This window comes from Rattus norvegicus, chromosome 4 (genome assembly GCF_036323735.1).
Source record: "Rattus norvegicus strain BN/NHsdMcwi chromosome 4, GRCr8, whole genome shotgun sequence".
Classification (NCBI taxonomy): Eukaryota; Metazoa; Chordata; class Mammalia; order Rodentia; family Muridae; genus Rattus; species Rattus norvegicus.
Window position 1 is genome coordinate 120,930,404 of NC_086022.1, and position 16,111 is coordinate 120,946,514.

A 16,111-nucleotide genomic window follows, 5' to 3' on the forward strand; every position below is an offset into this window, starting at 1 on the left:
ATACTCAAAAATTCTATGTTTAAAATCGATAATGAAGGAGTTTAATCTATTGCAAGAAAATAAAAGCCATGGGTTGGGTTGGTTTTTTTTCTTTTTTTTTTTTGATGAAAATATTTGAGACATAGTGGTTTCTGTTATAGATTCCATAGGAAGGTCCAGTGTTTATCTGAATACTAAAGAATGTAGTAGTGGTGACAGACAATAGAGAGACAAGCAGTCTCTCCTAAGTCACAATGTAGACTTAGATTCACTTGAGTGCATTAACATTTTACAGACTGATATATGTGTCTTATTAAAATAAGGAGCAATACTTTGAGTAAGGCTCTAGTGACTGCAGGGAATAGTCACTGTAAGGCTAGTAAGTGCTGGGGACAGGCACTGAAGTGTCACTGAGCCACAGGGCAGTCGAAATGGCTCCAGTGGATCCCAAGTCCTGATTCTCAGAGGCCTTAAGATCTCTGTGTTGGCTGCGTATTGGTTTCTGTCATCTTTATGGATGTCTGCTAACTCAGTACCCACAACCTCAACTTAAATTCTCACACTCACTGGGAGTGTGCGCACTTCTAGCCAACTTGTACCCCCTTGTGCAAAGAATAAATTAGTGATGCTTTTGTTCCACAGGATTGATGAGCAGGACATTTGAGTTAAATGATGAAGCTGTGCAAGGCAGACAGCTGGGCTGTGTGCTCCGTAGAACTGCTGCTTCTTCCAAGGCTTTGACCTGTGATTGTGTTGCCACCCTTGCCTATCTGACCCTCACATCAAAGAATCCCCTCAGACAGTGCTTGGGGGGAGGTAGACGTTCGGAGCTCTGAGACTATGTGGAACTTCAAGACTGCACTAACTAATGTAGCACATTTGAGAATTCCAGTTACAGTTACATAAGTGTCTGTTAATGAATTGTGAACTGTCTTTGGATGAAGGAAAGAAGAGTGTTGGTCAGGGAATCCTGCTGTCCTGCTGGAGAGCAGCTCCCTCACACTGGGTCTTCTTTCTCAACAGCACATGTAATGATGGTGCAGGAGTGGCTGGGAGGGGAAGAAGAAGGGAAAGGGAGAGTCAGTCCTAAAAGAAACTGACAACTGTTTGTGTTAGCAAGCACTGAGAGAATTGTCTAGCTTCTCTGATAAGACAGGAAGTACTGGACTTAATAAAAAGGTTTTAGTTTCTTTGGAAGGTTCTTCCTTGATTCCGAGGTAGAGATTCAGGGCTTCTCTCACTCTGGCTGTACGTTCCAAGAGTGTAAGAACGCTATCTAGGCCAGCATGGTTTGGAACCTGGCTGATGGGCAGTTTCAGAGCTACGAGGGGTATCCAGAGTTCCATGACTCATCTTTGTGTGCTCTTCTTACAGGTGGATTCGCTCTCGTCTTTCTGGTGAGAACAAGCAATGGGGTGAAATGTGCCTTGAAACGCATGTTTGTCAACAATGAGCATGACCTTCAGGTGTGCAAGAGGGAGATCCAGATCATGGTAAGCGCTGTACATTGTGACTGTGGCTTCTTCTTTTTAAACCTTATACAGTTTTTAAATCGTATTTTTTATTAACTTCTTAAAATATGTTTTGATCATATTCATCTCCTTACCCTAACTCTTCCCAGGTTCCCCCATCTCTCTACTCATCCAGCTATATGTTCTCTCTCCTAAAACCTGTTGGATCCAGTCTGTGTTGGCTTACGTGTGGAGCCTGCCTGCCCTGAAGAGTGGTTGATATACTCACCATTGAAGAGAACTGACTTCTCCTCCTCCAGTAGTAATCAAATACCAATAGCCCCTCAGCTAGGGGTGGGCTTCATGTCTACCTCCCCTCCTTCATGCTGAGATTTCGTCTGGTTTGAGCTTTCGAAGGTCTTGTGGACTATTTTATAACTGATAGGAGTTCATGTGTGCATTTGCCCTGTTGTGGAAAACACTTATTCCATGAAGTCTGGCTCTTAAAGTCTTGTTGCCTCCTCTCCCACATAGATTCCTGAACTTACTTCCAGGGGAGAGGTGTGATACAGGCATCTCGGTTAGGGCTCAGCACCCCAGCCTCCTATTCTTTGCACATTGACCCGTTGTGAGTTTCTGTGTTAGTTACCATCTACCTCAAGAAACTTCTCTGATGAGTATGGGGCACTGATGAGTGAATGTAGTAATAAGTTACCAGAGTCAGCTGTTTGTTGCTATGCTCCTTGAGTTGTCAGCAAGAGCTTACCTAAAGTGGGACTAACAACCAGAATACCTAGGACTCTGTACCTGTCTTGATCACCCTCACTGGGGACTGAAGGGAAAAGGAACTTACTGAGGGAACTGAGCAGTTTAACTCAGAAATAGTTTGGGACCTGGGAAAAGCATTTAATAGGGAAAGCTCAACTCTATGGGAACTGTTCTTTCTTTCCACCATCCATCAGTTGCCAGCCCTTTGTCGTGGTCTGGTGGCCAGTCCCTGAGCCCACCCTTCTGTATCCTGTGAACATGTCCTGACACAACTTTATGCTTTTTATAGTTTATAGTATTACTTCATAATACTCTGGTTCCATTATAAAAGTTGATGATTAGGTATAATTCATTGTGGCATGAGAGTTATACCTTAATTTAAAAACAAAGAAACCTACTGCAAGAGATGACTCAGCACTTAAGAGCTCGTACTGTTCTTCTAGAGGACCAGAGCTCGATTCCTAGCATCCATATCACATCTACCATTGTACTCTAGCCTCAGACAACCTAGTGCCTCTGGCCTCTCAGCACCTGCACGAGCACGCACACAGGTGCACAGAGACACGTAATTAAACATAAAACAGACCCTTTCAAACTTACTAATTTGTGCAGATTTAAATTTCTACCATTATTCAAGAGTCTGTTTCAGAAGTACATGCTGGTGTATTTATGATAAAATTGTATGTTTCTGTGAAAACAGTAATTGGATTTAAAAGAAAGATTGACCATGCGTGGTGTGATAACCAGGGCAAAGCGAGATTTCTGAAGAGCTCCTTAGTTGTTGTTTGTTGTTTTTGCCTCTGTTTGACAGAATGCATAATAGAAACTTAAATATGTACTTTGTTATTTTTGGTATTTCCACAGCTTTTGTTTATTCCAATATATTGCTTCACCTGGTGCATTTTAAGGAGTTCCGCCTTTACATTGTGAGTTATTTAAAACAAGAAACAGAATAGTTTGACACACCGCTTAACCTGCAGAAAGTAGTTCATTAAGTGGGTGAAATGAATGTTTGCTGGTGGCAGAATCAGATCCACGTGAGTCACCTAGAGGTGGTTCCATAGTGCTCAGACTTTAAAGCCATTGTAAAGCATAACTAAGAGTTAGGTGCAGTGAGAGCCTAAAACTAAGCGTATTTGGGAATGACCAAATACTGCAGAACCAGCCAGCTACCCCCAAGGCTCAAGACCACAGGGGCCTGTCTGCCGTGGGCCTAAGGTCCTCTGTTTGCACAGGGAAGGTTCCTGGATATTTCTGGCCTCTGCTTCCTTCTCCTTCATTTCTTCCTTCCAGTACTCCTCTGCCTTCTCTTTCTAACCCTTCCCACACACTTGCTCCATGCTTATTTAGCTGCCCCACACCTTCGCATCTCTCTGCTGCTACTCCATCTCTTCCTAGAATGCCCTTCCTAGTTTACCCAGGTTAGAAAAGCAGTCCCATTCTTTCCCCTTCTCCAGGGATGGCTTTGTGCTAGTGGAGAAACCAAGAAGCACAAGTTGCATGGGATCATGTTCTGGCCCAGTGGTGCATTAACATGACAGTTTGTTTTTGTTTCTATTTAGATTTTATTTTATCAAAGCTAAGTCAATGAGGTAACAACACATCAGGCAGGCCCACACCATCCTCCTGTGCCACCTCAGGATCCTAGAGGTCATCATGGTAGTTGATTCTTTGAATGTACTTCCCAAACCACTTTAGTTGTTGGTTTTTACTTCCTGTGAGGCACTGTTCCCGTGGGATATCAGGATGTAGCTGCTTTCACCCTGCAGGCATCACGTCTGAGGTATTAGCCTTACCCGCACCCCACGTTTTTTGGAGCGCTGGTCAGTTTTGGCAGAGGTTTGCTCTGCTGAGTTTGGCTTTCACTTTGCTGTTAGAGGGATCTGCTGCTGGTGCATCTGCTGGGCCGTCAGCACTGCCACTTTCCCATGTGGCCATTCTCATTAGGATTTGTCTTTGTTCCTCCTCTGCTCTCAGTGTTCTGTATCCATTTCCACAGTGTAATTCCAGGCTCTCCTCGCTTAGTATGCTGCTTTGAATATGCTTGGGCAGGAAGTGGCACTATTTGGAAGCGTGGCCTTGTTGGAGGAAGTGTGTCACTGTGGGCATGGCTTTAAGGCCCTCCTCCTAGCCGCGAGGAAGCCAGTCTTCTAGCAGCTTTCAGATAAAGATGTAGAACTCTCAGCTCTTCCTATACTATACCATGCCTGCCTGGATGCTGCCATGTTCCTGCCTTGATGATAATGAACTGACTGAAACTGTAAGCCAGTCCCAATTAAATGCTGTCCTTAAAAGAGTTGCTATGGTCACGGTGTCTGTTCACAGCAGTAAACCCTAACTGAGACACTCAGCAAGTCATGTTTTAAATGTATAACTAGTTTTCTGCTGGAACCGTCTGAGGCCTTGTCCTGGGAGCCTGACCGGATGGACCCACCCTGGTAATAACTCCTAGCTGGAATTCTCTGGAAACAGCTTGTTCCTATTGTGGAGTTCCCTAGTCTCCTCTACCTTGGCCTCCCTTTTGGTTAGTCTCCCTAGCCTATTTTCTCCTTCACCTTTCCTTCTGTGGAGGCGATCACCCAACAGCTTCTCCATATGGATTGGGCTTTTGGTGTCAAATTGAAGGAGTTTTTGTTTAGCCCTCAATTCTGAAGAGTTTCTTCTATTTTTTTTCCTCTAAAATTTTAGTTTTGCATTTGTCCATGAACCATTTTTAGTTCACTTTTACATAAGCCTTGAGACTGTTGTTGAAGTTCAGCTTTTTGCTTATGAGTGGCGAATTGTTCTAGCAGCAGTTTTGAAGAGGACCCCTGCTCTCCTGGGTGTGAAATGTCACCTGAACTGAATTGTAGCTTAGTAGTAGCATTCTTGTCTACATATACAAAGCCCTGGGTTTGACTCCCAGAACCCCCCACCCCCACCCCAGACACTTCAATTGTGGGGATCCATTATTAGGCCTTTCTTTGTTCTCTTTATCACCTGGATGTGTATCTTTCCACCTATTTCTTCTAGTCTCGTTCATTGTAGCTACATAGTAACACACACACACACACGCACGCACGCACACGCACATGCACACTCTCATACATACACACACTGCCCCTGACAGAGTCTTATGCTGTAGCCTTGGGTTACCTTAACTGTGTAGCCTTGAACTCCTAATTCTCCTGCCTTAATCTACCAAGTTCTGGTATTATAGGTATTGCTACCATATCATGCTCTCAAACAAGATTCTCTCAGATTTTCCTCAGAATGCTTTAAAATATTCTAGCCTATAGTATATTAGTTTCTTTTCTCACCAGTGTGACAAATGCCTAATAAAAGAAACTTAAGGATTTTGGCTCATGGTTTAAGAAGATCTACTGTTGTCATGGAAAGGAAGACATGATGGCAGGAATATGAGGCATCTGGTCACACTGTTTCTAGGCAGGAAGCAAAGAGACAGGAAGCGGGGTTAGTTCATACAAACTCAGAGCCCATTCCCGGTGACCCGCTTTCTGTAGCAGAGACTTACCTCCTTACAAAATAGCAGTGCCAGGTGGGGATTGACTATTCAAACATCAAAGTAAGCCTGCGAGGGTATCTCACATTCAAGTCACACAATATACATTCTGGACTTTTCTTTTCTTTTCTTTTCTTTTCTTTTCTTTTCCTCTCCTCTCCTCTCCTCTCCTCTCCCCTCCCCTCCCCTCCCCTCCCCTCCCCTCCCCTCCCCTCCCCTCCTCTCCTCTCCTCTCCTTTCTTTTCTTTTTTTCTGGAGCTGAGGACCGAACCCAGGGCCTTGTGCTTGCTAGGCAAGTGCTCTACCACTGAGCTAAATCCCCAGCCCCAATAATCTGGAATTTTGATAGGAAGAGTATAAAACCTGTATTTCTATTTGGGGAGCACTGACATCTTTTCTGTGTGGTCTCTTCTTATAAGTGAACGTGGTCTGCGCCTCCATCCACTCACATCTGTGAGATCTTTTACTGCCAATTATGTGCTTTTCTGTACAAAAGCTTGTTAATTTCTTTTTAGTCATTTTAAATGATTTTGCATATCTTCTCTAGTCCCAGACCTCACCCTCCACATTACACCTCTAAATTACAGCCCCTAACACTAGTTTCAGATTTGGAAAAAAAAATCCATGGGTTTAGTGTCAGTATTTAGGAATACAGCTAATTTTTATACTATATCCTGTCAGTTTGCCAAACTTGCAATGAGAGCTGGCTTTCTATCTTGCCTTTCCCCACTATGTAGCCTTCTTGTGATGACTGGAACTTATAATATACTGCATTGAATAAGAATGAGATACTTATCCTTGCTTTGTTCCCAGTCATCATAGGAAAGCAATCAGTCCTTTATCATTATATATAAGGTTGACTTTAGTACTTTATACATTTTAAAAAAATCAACATGACTTGTCATCTCTGGTAGACCCTCCATCAAGATGCTGACTTTCATGTAGAGGAGCTCTGAGGGAAGGGTTTCTCCAGGTCAGCTAAAGCAGCTGGAAGGTCCATGCGGGTTTGTCTACTTCATCTCTCTTCATCTTTGAGGCTTCGTGGTGCTATGAAAGAAGCCATTTTACACCGTTGCCAAGGGAAATAAGCATGAGAAAAAGCAAGTTAAGTTGGCTGTTCTCAGGCTTACCATTAACGTTCTGTTCTTTTATAATTAACAAATAACTTCTGTAGAGTAACGAGACATGCTTGTCAGCTTTTCCATGTCTCCATTGGAAGGACAACAGCTGCCTTGGGTGACAGAACAATCTTCACAACTGAAACAGTGGGTTGGCTCTAACGTTAGGGTCAGTGAGGGCAAAGATTAGAAGCAGTGTGAGTAGAAAGCCTTAGGTTTTCCCAGGTCAGTTAACTCAGTGAGACTGTATGTGTAACATGGTGTGGCTGACAAAAGAAAGAGAAAGTTTTCAGCTTCGTTAATGGTGGCACAGAGGCTGGCAGGGCTGACTTACTGCTCGTGAATCAGACTAGACCTGCAGCACTCCATTCACCTCCTGAGGGCATCCCTCTTCAAAACACCAAGTGAAGCACACAAACACAGTAAGGCAACACAGCTGTGAATGAAGGGGCAGTCAAAGTGGCCAAAGAAAGTGAGACTGTCCCAGGACCACCTTTTGAAGAGACACCTTTTGCCTGGTTGACTGGTCTTGGTACGTGGGGGAGAAGTAGTTGATGAAAGTGCACAGTTGCTGCTGAGGGGTCTTGTACTAGAAGGTGAATTGATGAGCTGCCCCTTGGAAGGGTAAAAGCTCATTAGGGTGGGAACTGGCTTAGATTTGATTGATGAACTTGCTCTTTATTTTCATGTGGACCAGCAGCAACCTACTGAGCAGCCAGCATTGTGGGTCAGCCACACTTAGAGCGCTGCTATAGGGCCATGCTAAGGTAAGTGTCACTTACCTTAAGTATGGCACCAGACTGGTCCTGCCCAAGGCTAACAGGTCAGAGTCTGCTTTACAGTGGGATCCCTCAGTGATCTGTAGCTCTATTACAGTCTGAGGTGCAGTGCTCCTGAATAGGGCTATAGGCGACATTTTTAAAGGTCTATTCCATAAATACAAGATTAACTGAATAAAAATGTCCTAGTTTGATTTTCTGTTACTCTATAAAACACTGACCAAAAGCAACTTGGGGAATAAAGGATTTATTTTATCTTACGCTTTTAGGTCACAGTGCATAGAGAAGAAGTCAGAGCAGGAACCTGGAGGTGGGAACTGAAGCAGAGACCATAGAGGACTGCTGCTTACTGGCTTGCTCCTAAGCTTGCATTCAGCTAGCTTTCTATACGTCCCAGGCCCACCTGTCTAGGAATGGTGCTGCCCACAGCTGCCCACACCTCCAATCAAGAAAGTGCCACCAGGGGGCTGGGGATTTAGCTCAGTGGTAGAGCGCTTACCTAGGAAGCGCAAGGCCCTGGGTTCGATCCCCAGCTCCGAAAAAAAGAACCAAAAAAAAAAAAAAAAAAAAAAAAGAAAGTGCCACCAGACATGCCCACAGTCCAACCCCATAGAAGCTGTTTTTCCACTGAGGCTGCTTCTTCCTGGGTAACTCTAGTTTGTGTCAAGTTGACAATAAAAGCCAAGCAGTGTAGAAGAGGGGATAAATGCAGGCGTAGAGAAGAGAAAAGTATCTTGGACTTCTTAAATAGCAGAAGTTCAGCGAGGCCTCCAGAACTGAGGGCCCGCCTGGTTTCCTTTACTGCCTAACTGGAGTTGTAGTGTTTGTTTGCCGTGGAAGAGTTAGAAAAGAGGCATACGGTTGTAAGGAGGTGAGAGGAAAATTAAAACAAAACCACACCAGAAACCCCTTTCCAAAGTAAAGTAAACGTATGCTAGGTATTAGAACAGCCTTCATTCAACTTTGAGAAACCCTAGTCTGTTAGAGGTGGTCTTCTGGCTCCTCAGGCAAGAGTACTCACATGCACACAGTGAGTACTCACATGCACACACTCGGGTTCTGAGAGAGTAATCCACAGAGACTGCTCAACTTAATCTGTTCTCACCCCACCTCTTCTCCAAAATTATTCTCACATCAGTCTCTAGCCGTTTCCTGTGGGCACGTGTCCGTGATTGTCTGTCTGTCTGTCTTGGGGTCTGCTGTTCTGCGTTAGCAGTGCTTTCTAGTTCATGGTGCAGAGAGACTGTAGCGAGCTTCACTGCTGATGCTGAGGGCTCGAGTCTTTCCCTGATACTCGAGGCTGCTTCCCAGGTAACTTCGTCATTTTAAGCATTGGAATGTGCGCTTAGGGAAGTCAAAAACAGCTCTCCCATGGACTCTGAGAAGCTGGGTGGGGCAGCTCTCCAGACTGCCCCACTGTCCACTGGACCAGTCAAGAGCTTAAATCAAACACAAACTAATAGAACCACGTATTTTCTGCACCCTCCCCTAAGTCTTTAAAATCAAAGTAAGATAGTGTATTGTAGTTAATTCACAAATCCTCATTTTACCTTGTATTTGTATAAAAGCCATAATGTCCAGCTTCCTCCTCATGTTTTCTTTCCCCAACCTTGGGGAACCCTTCTTACTAACCTTGGGTTTAGCATCCTCACCATAGACATCTGCTCTGTGGACCAAAGTATGAGATGATTCCCCGTGCCTGGGCGGTGCTCGGGAGCTGCCTGTGGAAGGACTAAATCCCACGTGCAGCAGCCCTGAGAGCTGATAAGCACTTCAGCTGATGCCGCATCTTCTACCCCGCCGGCCAGCTGGGAAGGCTTCATTATGACTGAAATGCTGGTCTAGATGCTATTGTAGTGTCTTCAAAGCTGAAGTGGCAGTTTTCCCCCATATATTTCTTAAAGGGAAATTGTTAAAAGCCAAGTTGGAGTGTGTTGAGAAATGTGCCGGCTTTCCTTTATAAGTTTGTGCAGGCTGCCCAACCAAACTCTCATGAGTTGTTTGTTCAGGGAAGACACTGCTTCGGAAAGAACTCTGTTAATTGCTGCAGCTAGTAAGTTTTTCTCTACCCCTGTCCTCCCACACACAGAAAGAGAAAGAAAGTAAGAATTCAAGCTGAATTCACTTTTGCCCCTCTAAACAGGAGAAACATCAATTTCTTTTCTTTCTTTTCTTTTTTTTTTTAATTAAAGATTGACGTGTTTAAGCAGTTGTAGTTTCCCTCCTCTGCACTGTTTCTGCGTGTTACAGGTCCTTGCTGATGGTTTTGGTGAGCACTAATGCAGTGACCAAGTAGGTGTTCTATGTGCTTCATTCTTTCCTTGTTCAGGAGAGTTGGGGATTCAGTAGGATGGTGGAGTTGCTGTTGGAGATCCAACTAGGTTTCTCAAAGACCACCGGAAACTCAGTCTCCCTTTTCTATGTTAGTGTTGTCTCTGTATTTAAATTGTCTATGCTACTGGAACCAACTGCTAATTCTGTCCCTAGTGTGTCTGTAACTGACAATGTACTTCTCCACTCTTGTTCACAGAGGGACCTATCAGGGCACAAGAACATTGTGGGCTACATTGATTCTAGTATCAACAATGTGAGCAGTGGCGACGTATGGGAAGTTCTCATTCTCATGGACTTCTGCAGAGGTGTGTACTGACCCTCCTGAAGCTCTTGCTTCTGGCAGTTTAATGGTTGAGGGCATGGGGACCATTTCACATACTGTCCATTTCACTCTAAAGAAAATGCTCTGGTTTCACAGATGGGAAAGATGTAGAAAGATTTGGCTGTGTATATAAATGAGATCATGTGAAAATGAGGAGTGTGTTCTTTATTGAGTGTTTAACAAACAGCGAAGGCATACAGTAAAAGCCCAGTGCTGAGCTCACAGAGACTGCAGCTCCCCTGCTTCTCACACTCCACTCACGGTTCTGCCTCCTGTGATGGAGTGAAAGAATCCCTCGTCTTGCTCCAAGGCTGTAACCCTGGTAAAGCTACATTCAGGGGCTGCTGCTCTCAACTCTAAATACATGAAAGCTTGACGTTTCATCCATTTATCCTGAGAAGTCCGGACTGTAGCACAAATGTGTTGGGAGTTGCTCTCCCACGCACCCATTGCTTAGAGATTTGGCTCTTTTGGCCCAAGCAGCTGATGTTCTAAGCTTGGGTCATTGCCTTACTGTTTGGTGCCCTGCTCTGTAATTGCCCTTAGTTCCACTTTTAAAGCTATTGCCCATAAATTGTTTCTTGCCCTGTAGATGTGATGTTAATCAGTAGTTTGGCCTTTGTTGATGATTGATGTGATTTTGTAAAATGCCACAAAATTTGAACTTCACAATTTATCCTCTTTTGACCATTCCCTTTTTTCCATAGGGCTTTTTAGATGCCAGGCAGTAGGAGGACTTGAGTCTGGATGATTTGTAAGATTTGTCACCAGTCTTTTGTTCTCAGAGAGAAAAATGTTACTGTAGCATTTCATAGACCAAGCTCCCCCACAGTTAAAGACTTCAAAGTGGAAATGGTACCATCTTTTTCCTGCTCCCTGGATCTGTTGTGCTGTCTAATTCTTGCCAAAATACATGGCTGTGGCCTTGTCTCTAGTTCTGTGGGGGACATGACTACCAGGCAGCAGTAACTGACAGTGATGTCATTTCTGCTTCTGAACTAGAGGATCCCATGAGGGCAGCTCACATTTGTGTACTTACCAGAATAATCTGGTTTTGATGTGTCAGAGGAGGCCTTGGGTTGTAAGAAAACAAATCCCAAGCAGAGATTGGAAACCTAGGGTTTGGTGCTGGCTTGGCCAGTGATCAGCTTCTGTCTGGACAGCTGTAAGTGACAGGTCTGCCTGTTAATGTCCTTTCCCTTGCTCTGTCCTGTCTCAGGAGGCCAGGTGGTAAACCTGATGAACCAGCGTCTCCAGACAGGCTTTACAGAGAATGAAGTGCTGCAGATCTTCTGTGACACCTGTGAGGCTGTGGCCCGCCTGCATCAGTGCAAAACTCCCATTATCCACCGGGACCTGAAGGTAACCGACCGGCTACTTCATGGGGTGGGGGCTCACTGAGTGTTTCCTATGTCCCAGCAGTATGTGCTGAGAGGGCAAGAAAGAAGTTTACCACATAGTTCCCAATGCTGAGCTCACGTTGAAGTTGGCGAGAGAAAATACAAAGAAAAAGCACAATATAAATAGCAACGAGCCTCCAGAATTTTAAAATTTCAAATGCCTGAACTCATATGTTTATTACTGTATTCTTACATTTTTAGTGGTCTGGAAAATTAATATGTTAATTTAAGTAGCTTATAAATAAAGATGCTTACAGACACACAGAGTTATTGTTGTTAAACTAAGGATTGCACACAAGACCTTACACATGCTAGGTAAGTACTATACTTCTCGATTATGTCCCCACCCTTCTTTCAAATTTTGGAAACTTCACTAATTATTTTTAATAATTGGTTCTGATTACCATCACTTTGCCCCATGTCTTTGATATTGAAGTCACATGACAGCATTTGCAGCCTGGAATTGGTACCTGGTTGGGGTTGAACTTAGCATTATGTGTGCTAAATCCTGAACTTTATACCTACTGTCTTAGACACTCTCTGGCACATTTTACAGGTGAGGGAACTAAGTAGCAGAGAGGTGTTGTGTCTCACCCAAGTTCTTACAAGCAGGCAACAGCAGTGTGGGGGTTTAGATCCAGCTCTTCTGTTTGAGATGCCATGGTTCTCTGCCTCTACACCATCATGTGGGTTACAGCAACGGAGCTGTCAGAAATCGCTTGGTGCTGCAGTGCAAAGGATACTTTGTAGCACTTGTCTGCCCTCAGCTTTCAGCCTTCAGTTCCCTGGCCACCATGGACCTCTGAGCCTCTCCAGCCCTTCCTATCCAAGCTCCTTAGCTTGTTCCTCAGATGATCTGAGCTGTGGTTCTGTCCTCTCCAAAATATAGGCAGTAGTGTCTATGTTGGAGCTGTGTGAGCCTAGGCTAGCCTGAATGGGATCTGATTATTCACAGGCAAAACTGAAAGCAAGCCCCTCCTGCCCTGCCTAATGGCCTCTCTTTCCAGTTCCATACAGGACATTCAAAGTGCTCCTAGTCGTCCTTAGACTCTTTATGTCCTGGAAACAGTCACAGCAGAAGTACTGTGCTGTGTAACATTATATTCCGGTGTTCTTGTAGTGCTTCAATTACTTCCTCTCAGTCTTAATTTTTATTTCTTTGAGGAAAGATACAAGTCATTGTTGAAACAAGGGGTCAAATCTGGGCAGATCATTTATACCAGCTTTACTGTTTACCAGAGAAAGCATGACCGCTGCCCCCACAGCTGCTTAAGTTTTCAGTCAGAATAGAGACGGGTTGTTGTCCTGTTTCTCTCTTTTAAACTTGTTTTTGTTTTTTATTGATTTGTGCTAGTAGTCCATGCACTTAAGAAAGGGGAAGGAAGAGTTCAGGATGAACAAACGTATTAAGGTTGAAAAATCACAGATGTCACCTCTTTTTGTCACAAAAGAGACTTTGATCCCATGGAGTGGCAGGGTGAGGGCTCTTAAGTTTTAAAACACAGGTCTGAAGGTGTTTTCCTGACCCTCTCCATTTCTCAGGGGTATTCCAGTGTCTGAAATGCCTCAGTGCCAAGCTGTTTGGTGTTGGTTGAGGTGAAGAGAGGCCAGTGAGAAGTAGCTTTCCAGGCCCCTTAGCAAAGGCTCTGTGCAGAATTTGGGAGTGACAACTTTAATAAGGCTCCTAAGCTGTTAGGCTGGGAAAGAAGGTCGGCAGCACTGGCCCTCAGAGAGCTGATGTATTGAGTAACTGTAAGCAGGTTCCTGTTCTGAATGCCTTCAGCTGGTAGGGCCTTTAGGAGGTAGGCCTTGCTGACGTAGGAAGATCCCCAGAAGTGAGCATCAGTTATAGCCTGGTCCCTGGTTTCAGCCTTTCTCTGCTTCACTGTGATGTAATGCATGCTCCCATGCCTTGTCCTCTGGGACAGAGGAAAATGCCCTGAAACAGTGAACCAAAATACATCTTTTCTCTCATAAATTTGTTCTGTCAGAAGCTTTGGTCACAGCAACACAACAATCACTAAGCCAAATGGCAGCCAGTCACAGGCTTGGTTCCTAAGGACTTTTCCCAGGCAGTGTGGCTATTCACTCTGCCAGTGCTCAAAGGGTTGTGAGCCCAGTGAGCTCTCTCCCTTGCTCTCTCTTTCAGTCTGTTCCCTCCCAGTTACCCCTGTCCATTGCCATTTGCCCCTGCTTAGCTCTACTCCCATTGTCTACTGTCTTTTATTCTTTCTCCTCCTCTGTAAAGCTGACTTTCCCCAAATGGTTGCTTTCTTAAGCTTCTAAACTTACAAATTCTAAATGTCTCCTAAGTACTCTTCCTCCGTCTCCCTTTGTCTGTCCTCTGCTCCCTTCTTTCTCTCTTACCAGTCTGAACTGCCCATACTCATTAACTGCATGGTACACATCAGCACAGTTGGGGAGGAAGTCAGGCAGCCTAATGCTAAATTCTGCTCTTCCAGCTCAATTCCAGGTAAAGTGAGTACTTGTCTGGCCTGTCTTTTCCCATCTGTTAAGGGGACAGCAAAGCTTACTAAGGATTACATGGGCCACTGTAAGTAAAAGTGCAGGAGGTATTAATTGTCTGGCAGGCGGTACTGAATCCAGTATTGGCCGTAATTTAACACTCCTGCCCTCAGTACTTTATTCCTGTGCCTAGTTTTAACTCTTAAATCTATTACCTCTTCCAAAGCCCTGAATATCTTATCTCCCCAGCAGTGACAGAACTGTCCTATAATACTTGTGTTCCACTCCAGCTTAGCACAGCCCTGGCCGGTTACCCTGGCTTACTCCCATGCATCAGACGCATCAGACCTTCAGGCACATGCCCATCTCAGTGCCTCCCTTTTGCTTCCTGCTCAAAACGCTTTGTTCCTGAGTGTCCCACAGCTGCTGACTGTCATTCTGTCTCCTCATTTGAGAGGCCTTGCATGACTATTGTTTGAAGTGCCTTTCCTTTTCAGTTTACCTATATTTATTTATTTATTTCTTATATATAAATACACTGTAGCTGTCTTTAGACACACCAGAAGAGGGCATCAGATCCCATTACAGATGGTTGTGAGCCACCATGTGGTTGCTGGGATTTGAACTCAGGATCTGTGGAAGAGCAGTCAGTGTTCTTAACCACTGAGCCATCTCTCCAACCCTCATAACATTTTTATTTATTTATTTATTTATTTATTTATTTATTATTATTATTTTTTTTTTTTTGGTTCTTTTTTTCGGAGCTGGGGACCGAACCCAGGGCCTTGCGCTTCCTAGGTAAGCGCTCTACCACTGAGCTAAATCCCCAGCCCCATAACATTTTTAATATCAGACAATTTGAATTATTTTCTTATGTCAACTTGGACTTTAAGCTCCCTAAGAGATTGGATTTTGTTTTTCTACAGCCTTATCCCTAGACATAGACGAATATTTGACACATTGTAGAAATTCAACCAAGTTTCTTTCATAAATGAATGGCAGTAATGTATTTGTCAGGGAACTGACAGTTTATTTTGACACATATTCCCTTCTATGCTTCATTGTAACAGTGATGGGAATGTTGTCAGCCCCACTTCCCAGATAAGAAAAAAGAGACTTGCAGATTTAAGTAAGGTCAAATATCAGAGATACCCTTGAAGTCTTCACCCCGAGTCCAGCATCATTCATCATTGAGTGCATTGGTGATGATGATGATGAGGTTTTCACAGGACACTCTGAGAAGGTGTGGGGGAATCGCAGTGTCCTTAGGGTTCCTGACCCTGCCTCACATGGACAGCAGCTGGAACAGACTGCAGTTCATGTCAGGCCACAGTGCTCACCTCACTCTGCTCTGTCTGTCTGCTTAGTCCCTCCTCACTTGTAGTGGTTTCCCATGCAGTAATTACCATGCTGTTTGTTATGAATGAACTTTTCTCTCTTCTAGATAGAGGTTCATCCATATTACAAGTATAGAGTCTCCCCTGCAAAGGGAGAGGCCACATAAACCTGGAGAAGCATGATTTCACATAAGTCCTGTGAGGTACATGAGGCCAGGGAGAAAAGTCATCTGTAACCAATCCTGAGTAAATGAGTTCACAGATTTTCAGGATGCCTGCTTGAAAGTACAGCACTGATGAAGGAATCATACGTTAATACGCCACCCCGACGCAAAGGCTGTACTGTACTAGGAAAGGAAGACATAAATATGTCAGTAGTTAGCTACAAATCCAGAGCAAAATTCTGAGTCATCAGCCAGAGCGAACGTTGGAGAACTTTGCCAGCAGAAGGGCAGCTATGGATGCTTTAGGCATGTTTGCACAGAGTCTTCACTGAATTGCTCAGCTCTTCCATTGGAGAAAGCCACATTGTGTTAGCCAGAGTTCATTGCTGTGAAAAGTACTGAACAGAAACAAAAGGAAGGAACAATTATTTTGGGTTTGTAATTAGGAGTTTTCAGTCCAGGTTCATCTAATCCATTGCTTTGGGTCTGAG

The 16,111-nt window shown here is 44.2% G+C and overlaps 1 protein-coding gene across 16 annotated transcripts in view; it reads left to right on the plus strand.

The window, feature by feature from the left end:
• The window catches only part of Aak1 (AP2 associated kinase 1), a 164,159-nt gene that overhangs the window by 85,392 nt on the left and 62,656 nt on the right, over positions 1–16,111 (plus strand). For all 16 annotated transcript variants that reach the window (XM_017592818.3, XM_017592822.3, XM_006236833.5 and 13 more), the window contains 3 exons: positions 1,354–1,472; positions 10,128–10,236; positions 11,473–11,615. In XM_017592818.3, the coding sequence (XP_017448307.1) occupies positions 1,354–1,472; positions 10,128–10,236; positions 11,473–11,615 (371 nt within the window). The remainder of the gene's footprint in view (positions 1–1,353; positions 1,473–10,127; positions 10,237–11,472; positions 11,616–16,111) is intronic.